The sequence below is a fragment of the Phoxinus phoxinus genome, assembly GCF_949152265.1.
Source record: "Phoxinus phoxinus genome assembly, chromosome: 4".
Taxonomy (NCBI): Eukaryota; Metazoa; Chordata; class Actinopteri; order Cypriniformes; family Leuciscidae; genus Phoxinus; species Phoxinus phoxinus.
In genome coordinates this window covers 32,966,412-32,975,103 of record NC_136879.1, presented here as the reverse complement: position 1 = coordinate 32,975,103, position 8,692 = coordinate 32,966,412, and the positions used below count along the sequence as shown (strand labels likewise).

The 8,692-nt window shown below is 42.7% G+C and overlaps 1 protein-coding gene across 2 annotated transcripts; it reads right to left on the bottom strand.

Annotated features, from left to right (window-relative positions):
• Window positions 1–4,298: 4,298 nt before the first annotated feature.
• On the bottom strand, window positions 4,299–8,311 carry fam222bb (family with sequence similarity 222 member Bb). Of its 2 annotated transcripts, none has more exons than XM_079610648.1 (3): window positions 7,848–8,311; window positions 6,438–6,562; window positions 4,299–6,237 (listed from the first exon to the last, which is right to left on the bottom strand). In XM_079610648.1, exons 2-3 carry the CDS (start codon window positions 6,514–6,516, stop codon window positions 4,544–4,546), a joined length of 1,773 nt encoding a protein of 590 aa, XP_079466774.1. In that variant the 5' UTR covers window positions 6,517–6,562; window positions 7,848–8,311; the 3' UTR covers window positions 4,299–4,543. The 2 variants fall into 2 exon arrangements, with proteins under 2 accessions (XP_079466774.1, XP_079466773.1); XM_079610647.1 differs by having other exon boundaries at window positions 8,132–8,263.
• Between the last annotated feature and the right edge of the window lie 381 nt (window positions 8,312–8,692).

Genomic DNA, 8,692 nt, shown 5'->3' with positions numbered 1-8,692 from the left:
TATTAGTGTTGTGGGCTCAATAATAATCTTGTCAAAAGGGTTTAGCAGTGTCAACCGTGTGCAGAAAAACACTTTATTTTTACATGCATTCCCAGTCCCACCCACAGAATCTTGACAGATCTGGCACTTGAGTCGGAGCTCAGTTAACCTCAGGGTATTTGTGTGACACAGCTCTAATTGGCTTTGTACAAAACTGTGCCATGATGCCATTGCCATCTTCAAAGGATACAGGAGTTAGCCTAGGACACTTTGGAGTCTTTTGCCAAACTCCAAGCATCATGGATGGGCAGTTGGGGGATTTGGGGCCACTAAAGCTTTCTAACAGTCCTGAAAGATTTTGATGATAACATACAATATTAGGCGACACTATAATATACTTACATTCAATAGAGAACAATAAGGAATTGTGTAATTAATTTGAGATCTGGCTGATCAGAGGGGATCAATATGATATTCTTAACACATTTTTTAAACCAAAATGAAATATGATTCCTCACCACCCCTAAAATGTATTCGTACTCAGACCACTCCATATTATTATTTCATAAGGAATGCGTTTTATTTGTCTGTGTTGAATGTAATCACAGACTTGTCAATCAGACCAAAAGCACATTGTGCGTGATAGGCCTACTGCTTTTACTGAATAACTTTTATATTAGACTAAAAAGTAAATATTGCCAGCTACTTTATTGCCCCACCAACTAAAATAGTTTCAAACAAAGCCAAACTAACCAAATTAACCGTTGCACGTCTAAGCAACACAAATTATGTTTTGAACGAATCATTTGGATTCAGAGAAAATTCAGTTGATGGATTCACTCAAAAACACAGTAACTTGTTGCCACTTAGCCTACTTTGTGTCGACGTGACCTGCACAAAAATACTAAAATATATGACTGATACGGCACGAAAAGACAAGTGGATACAGTGTAAAGTCCCAGTGCTGTTGAACTAACGCCGCTTGACCAATCAAATCCGAGGACCGGAACTTACTGATGAATATTATATACTTATACAGTAGGCCTATTTATGAGAACATTATTATGCACACAATATTTAAGTAACGAACCGTCTCTTTCCATATTTCACATGCAAGTTAGGCTATTGTGAGTTGTAAGCTAGAACTAAGATTGTAAATATCTTTTAGATTATTACAATTTTCTTTTGTTTAAGTAGGTAGCTATAGCAACACTAGCAAAAGAAAATGGCTACTGCGTTCAATACTTGACAAAAAAATATTCTGATCGAAAATGTTGAGAATTCAATCCATGGCCCTGAAAAATAGTCTCACTGAAGCTATAATATTTGACACATTTTGTACATGTACTGATTAAAAGACAAGAGAGGAAAACATTATGAAACGTGAAAATTAAAAGCAGGAGGTTGCATTCAAAATGAATACTTCAGAACATAATTATCACAGTAGGCTACTCCAAAACAAATATTTGGCAAATAAAAGTTTTGTAAAGAGTTTTATTCCAGTAGGCTACTCAAGAATTAGGGAAATGTAGGTGACAAAAAGAGATACGACACACTTTGCAAATGCAAGTCAAACTTTATTTTGGTTAGAGGGGAATGTTTGTGCAACACGTTCCTGAAAAAATTTGTATCTGGAATGACAGTTTTCGGTTACATAAAACAGGTGCGCACTGCTACCATTCAAGTGACATTTTGTTCTTTGGTGGAACAAGATGAGACACACTCAACTCCTCCAAACACACACTCCTGTAGTCCAAAACTGCCATTGTGTTGTTTTGGGAAGGGGTGGGGTGGTGATGGGGGCAGGAGTGCATGTGCTCCAAAAGACAAAGAACTTTCCAGAGCTTTCCTTTGAATGTTTCAAGGACACTAAGGAGTTCAGCAGCGTAGCTCTCGCCACCTAAACTAGAGATTCAGCAGCAACTATTCACATCCGAACAGATCTTGCACCTGCAGCAGCACACAATGTTCATTTTTTTCTCTGAACGATATCAGTAGTTTTTAAAGTAGCTCAGCCCCCCATTTGTGAGCAGTGCACTACGTCTATGGAATGTGCACTAGCGCCGGTCCATTTTCCATCCCAACGGTCACATACACTCAGTCCACATCAGCCCAGAGGAGGCACTTCACATAGAGATAGTAACTATTAAAAGAGTAACCTGACATTGTACTCTTGAGCTGTAACAAGGCATGAAATAAGGATCGAAAGAAATACAGGAAGTCTAAACGCTCAAGCTTTACAAATGACATGTTCGACAGGCAAATGGAATAACTTGTGTCTGCCGATACTCAACCTATTAACAATATTGCATTGCAAAAAAAAGGCATAATATAAATTAGACCTTAACTCTATCCTCACAACATTTATAAGAAATAATTTTTTGTGGTCAGAATAAAATAGCAGCTTCATGGGAAACGTATTCTGTTGTGAAAGCTTAAACTAGGCTTGCTGTTACTGAAAAACATTAGCCTGGATGCAAAGCATTTAGTAGAGCTTGCATTTCCAACATATGTGTTCGCCCATGACAGGAAACAGATTTAGGACTTAAACAGGTTTTGCTGCAATGGTAAACAGAGCAAATAAAGATGCTAGTTTAGGAAACATAACATGACATGGTGTGAATGCAACAACTGTTACAGCCCAATACTACACATACATTGCTAAATACCAGAAAAAAAAGAAAAAAAACCCTTCCTTTTGGGAGTTAGCTCCCCCGATTTAAGGTTTCACAAAAAGAAATGTAGCTAAATATCATTAATTTATATTTTACGCCATGCCTATTGTCAAGGACAGTTCAAGGATCAAATATTTAAGGCTTTTGAGGGGCTAACAGGAAGGTTATGATACTGGGTGTCACGGCTCCACCCATTCACTCATCTGCAGTTGCTCCACTCGTTACACCAAAGTCTGACAATACCCATGCTCCCCTGCCAGATGGCCTGCCCTGATAAAGGTGGAGAGACTTGTTGGACATAAAAGTCAAGGGAGAATATGAGAAGAGGCACAGGTAGACCTGAGAAAGAGAGAAGCTCTCCATGGGAGTTAAACCGGGGAGCATCGGATGGATCAATTATCAGATTCACAGAACAACTTAACTAAAAAGGTGTCTTTTACTTGGGTTGTTTCCCAGCAAATAGACCTAGACTGTCACCGGCGGTGCATTTCAGCTATTTCAGATAAGACCGACATGACACATCAAGTGCCTAAGGTGGGTGGAAAATGCAGTGGCAGGCTTCAGCTGACACAACAGCGTGTGACGGAGATGGAAATGATCCCGCCAGGGAAGAGCGGTATGGTGTTAATGATGGAGCAAAAGCAGGGAGCCAATCCGCCCCAATACACAGCATTCACACCGGCTAATCACACCTCTCAGTTACAGTAGCACAGCAGTGAAGCCACAGGCTAGCCTGCGGTGCTCATTTATATTGCGCTTACATCAACACACTTCCGTCATCCAATTACGGTCAAGGACGTCTTTTCTTTAATTATGAACTAACGCACAAGCGGGTGATGAAACTCTTCCCAAAGGAAGCTTTGGGTCGGCTGCTAAAGTCGGTCTGCTGTAAGACCTGTAGTGAGTCGAAGCCTGCTGTCACCATCTCTTTCCAATGAAATTCAAGTAGTAACAATTAAGTTGAGAGACAAAATAAACCCCTAAGCTATGCAATTAGGGCACAGCACAAGTCTCGAAGCAATTTCTGTCTACAGCAGTCTCCATTTAAACTGAAATCTAATAAGATACTCAGGGGGAAAAAAATAGGATAAAAAGGATAGCGCATTAGCTGACACTTCAAGGGAAGGATTAACATTGTACACGATGTGGCTTTACTCAGCCCAGTGTAACCATCAAAGACTTTAACCTGATTCATGTTCAACAGTCTGAAAAAGAAACAGTCTTGTCATATGTGCATATCCCAGTATCAGTTTGCACTTTCATATTGATTTAGGATTAGTTACAAAAGCACAATATGTAAACATTGAGAGGAACAAAAATAAAATCAACCTCTATACATTGTACAAGCTGTTAGCTTCGATGGAACAGCCAAAGATTTCAGCATCATGGCACCCCTTAAATGTCTTCAGTGAGTTAGTACTTCAAATCTCAAGTAGGCCTAGACTACATAAAAATGAAATTTGCTGAGAATTTCTTCTCAGCTTTTTAAATAATGGACATTTGCTAATTAAAAAGAAAGAGCGAATAAATATATGCGTGTTATGTGGTACATTTTTCCATTTACATTACACAGACCAGATAAGTAAGGGAAAAAACAGTGCTGATGTCAGAAACTGAAGCTGTTATGGCTGTTTTCTTGAAAAAAAAAAAAAAAAGAATAAATAAATGCCTAATTTTTTCGCCCCAAAGGCTAATTATTTAAGTAATCTATACTAATAGAAATTAAAATAATAAAAAGAAACCAAAGTGGCACATGGGGGTTCAGATTTGTTGTAGCCACGTAAATAATCATACAGGAAACATTCAGTAGATCACTTGCAAGATGGGAAGAGGGGGGAATTTTTTCCTTGCGCTCCGACTAACACTGACTAGCGTGAACTGGCCGCAGCTCATCTGTACCCTGGGTGGTGGATGTGGACATTTCTACTATCACCTGAATCTGTGGCCCTGCTGACTGAGGCTCTGTGCATCTTTGACATTGTGCCAGGATTCTGCGCTCGGAAGCAGGGCGCCTGGAAGTCGCCACCCATGTACTCCATGGTCTGCATCAGGTTGGTCTGGCTTGAAATGGACGGCCCAGTCCTGTACTGTGCTCCAGGAGTGCAGTCTATGGAGGCCCCTGAGAGGCCTCCGTGGAACGGGCCCACCAGGTCTTGAGACCCTGAGCTATCACTGTTTGGCGTGGGCAGGATGCTGCTCCAGTGTGGCTGCATGTAGTGGCCGTTGCTGTAACTCATGGGCATCCCATTGACCGGAGGAGATGGAGTTGGTTTATCAGTGGGGGGCTTCAAGTTGAAGGGCTGACCCATGCACACCTCCTGCGGGTAGCCCATGCTCTTGGTCAGGAACCCCGGTCCCACCAGGCCTTCTCTAGGGAGATTCTTGCCCTGGTGAGCCGCTCCCTCCGGAAGGTGCTGAAGGTGTGCCAACTGGTGCTGGCCCCAAGGGCCCTGCTGACGATGTGGCTGGGACTGCTGCTTCATGTCATTGTGGTAAAGGGGCATCCTGTTCATGGCAGCGATGTCGGGCAGATGCAGAGCAGGACCACCTTTGTCAGAGTTGCCAAGGATGCAAGAAGGCGGAGGACCCACAACGTGATGAGTGCACACCCGAGAGCTTGCGTTGATGAGCTGGTTGCGGCTGATGGGACTGGGGTTGGCAATCTGTCCTTCACACACGGAGGTAGAGCCCATGCCAGCCCGAGCCTGGCAGAACTGGTTGATCTGATTGACAATGCTGCTCAAGTCGCTGGGCCGGTTCTGGTGCAGGCTGGCAGCCATGGACAGCGGGATGGTTGAGGTAGACACAGTCACATTGGGAGGGGCATCGGCGTCAGGCAGCTTGCGTGCCATCTGTAAGCCTGCCAGGGGTGGCTGTAAGACCCCCGGGGCCGGTGGCCCAGTGCAAGAGGCCTGTGGCATGGGTTGGGATTGAGAGAAGCCCTGGGAGTGTTGCAGGTTCACCGACTGCGCGATATCAGGCAGATGCCGTAGTCCTTGTGGACCGGGCAACTGTGTCTGCTGCTGCATGAGAGTCTGTTGGTGGTTTAGGGCGTGGTGTGGTACTGGCGGTTGGTGAGCCTGGCTCTGATGTAAAGCCTCCTGATGAGACAGGCTCTGCTGTGGTTGTAAACTACTCTTCTGCTGCAGGGATTGTGAATGGGCCTGCAAGGCCTGAGAGTGGGCGAGACTCTTCTGGCCTAAAGGAGTCTGAACGTGTGGAACAGTGTGAGGAACATTTAAAGTGCTGGGACTGGCGTAAAGTCCACTGTGCGGGTTCATGATGAGCTTGGGGAGAAAACGGGCTCGGCCGCCTTCAATGTCCTTGAGGATCCCTTTGACGGGGACTTTGACGATGGCCAAGAGGCCCGTCCGGGTGTTGACCTGAGGTGGGTAGGGGCTGTAGCGCTGGCTGGAGGTGTCGAGACCGTTAACGGTGCGGCGAATATGCTTCCTCTGAGGTACTTTCACACTATTGGGGAAGATTTTTATAGTCAGTGGGTTATTGGCAACTTTCTTAGCATAGGCATCCAATTCCGCTGGGGTAGGATAGTGTGCTGATCTCATCCTCTGTGTAGTGTCCCCTGTGAGCAAGAGAAAGCCAAACGTGAAGGTTAATGCAAGGCATTTGGCGTTCGTATGATAGCATATGACTGCTTAACAGGGCTTTGACGGAGCAGGGTCAAGAGGAAGAGCATCTGTTTCACTAACAAAGGGATAAACTAGGTCAAACATACATGCAGCCTAATCAGAACAAAGCTCATTTCAGTTAATGGCAGCTTACATTTCTGAAGTCCAGTGTTCATCTGCGTGTACGAGAGAAGCTGGAAGGAGGGGTTTGATACCGGCAGACAGGCCAGCATGTCACAATGAGACTAATGCAACATTGGACTTTTACTCCTCATCACACTGCAAAGGAAACATTCATGTCACGAACAAAAACGGATTCACATCAATTGTCTCTTAAAATACATGGTGTAAAATAAGAAACATTGGCTATTTTCTCCTCTGAGGGCGTCATTAAAGAAATCCAATTTTACGTGCAGACGTAGGTTTAATGGAACACACTGTGCAATGGGACTTAATGAGAGTAATAAATTATAACGGCGGAAATTTCTATTTTAATTAGTGGTGGTTTGGCGCAACACAGCAGAAGCAATAATCAAAAAGTCTTAGATTAAAAGAGTCGCAGAATGAAAATCACCACACCGTGAATATCCCAACAAGCTAAGTAAGTAATATTGAGTAGAATGTCAACAAATGACATGATTTACAGCCAGCCGCAAAAAACGGCAATCACAGAAGTGTACAAAGGCCCTACCCTTGCTAATTCACCTGAACATCCATCAAACGCTGTAGCTATAGATCTCTGTAATTGCCTCATTGTAGCCATTTATTTAAATATCATGCATTCAAGCATGACCTTTTTAAATAGCTCTCTGAAACAGCTGGTGTCAGGGCCCACGGTGCACACCCTGCAGTTTGAGTGTCAGGAGTGCGATGCAAACGCATTTTCCCGTCTGCCTGGCAGGTGCCCAGGGGCACGGCAGGGGATGCGGCAACACGACCACAGGCCACATGCTCCCAGCTGATTCATCCAATCTGAGATGTGCAGGTGTCAAAAAGTGCAGTCGAGACAGAGCCTGACATGTTCTGAGCACCCAACCCCCAACTATTTTCATCAGGAAGCTGCTTTTAATTTTACAGTAAAGGAGGTGTTATCAGCTGAATCTGACACTCACAATGACTGACACTCTGGATCTGTGAATAATTCGAGATGACCCATGTAAGTCCTGTTATATCATCCCCAAAACTGACCAATGGTAGGGGGGAGTTGTTTATTTAGGTGGTGCTCTTCAAAAAAACCTTTGAGCTGAGTTCAATATCTAGACAAACTCACAGTTCAGAGCTCGTACAAGCAAATACTGTATAGCCAAGCAGTATTTTTAGAGGACATTTAAGCTGATACAAATTTACAGTCTTAATTAAAATCAACAGAAGATCTTGATAAGCTGAGCTAAATTGTGATTATCTAACACAGTTAGCCAAGCATAAAAACAAAGCACTTTAATTTGAATGTACAATTTGTTATTGTTATATCATCCACCCTATAATAAATCTTCTAGCCACCAACTTTGCTTAGCTACAAGCTACATGCATTAAAATTACCCCAGACCAACACAAACACACTTACACAATTTAGGGTCATTACAGCACACATCTGCCCTGTAGATAAGATGTATCCGGATGATTGAAGGTTTGTCGTAGTCATCTCATGCCCAGCTAACTAGCAACCAATCTGAAGGGTGATTCGAGTGTGATCTCAGCCTGTCTTGGTACCTCTGCCTCTACACTTGCTACTGCCACTAGCATATAGCCTGTGTCTTCTTTGTGCGAGCCACTGCCCGGCTTTCATCTCACAGCTTCTTAAAACCGCATTAAAATGACTAGATTGGAGGTGTCGAAAGCAAAACTTACTCTCTGGCTTCGGGATGAGACGTGCGATTGGTTAAAAGAGCATTTTTCTGGGTTATTCGGCACCTGTGCTCTTGCTTGTGTCGATAAAGAGCTTGTCTAGTCACTGCTGCTGCCCAGTGCCCACTGCAGCCTATATAACCGCGCATGCGCAGTAAGCTTTTCCCACGTGTCTTCCTCGCTGAGGTCGAGAAAACGCGACGGTAACTTGGGCTCAACGCGCCACCTACTGAATGGGAATTATACTGGATCACATTTTATCCTATTTAAAATACATTATTATATTATATTATATTATATTATATTATATTATATTATATTATATTATATTATATTATATTATTAACCACTATTTAAATGTTCTTATATTTTATATTTATATTTATATTATTAATTTAACCAATCTTTTTTTTATTCTTTCATTTTCTTTCATTTTGTCTAATAAAATTATTTAATATTTTCTTGTTATATTATATTATATTATTTATAACATATTATGGTACATGAATGTGATAATCATTCAATATAATAGTAGGCTATATCAAAGTATCATGGTACCATGAT

Excerpts from the sequence above, each read along its gene's own strand:
- fam222bb (XM_079610648.1), bottom strand. The coding sequence starts at position 6,516 with ATGCTGGCCTGTCTGCCGGTATCAAACCCCTCCTTCCAGCTTCTCTCG. Across the intron at positions 6,238-6,437 it reads GAACACTGGACTTCAGAAAT|GGGACACTACACAGAGGATG; the intron begins GTAAGCTGCCAT and ends TCTTGCTCACAG.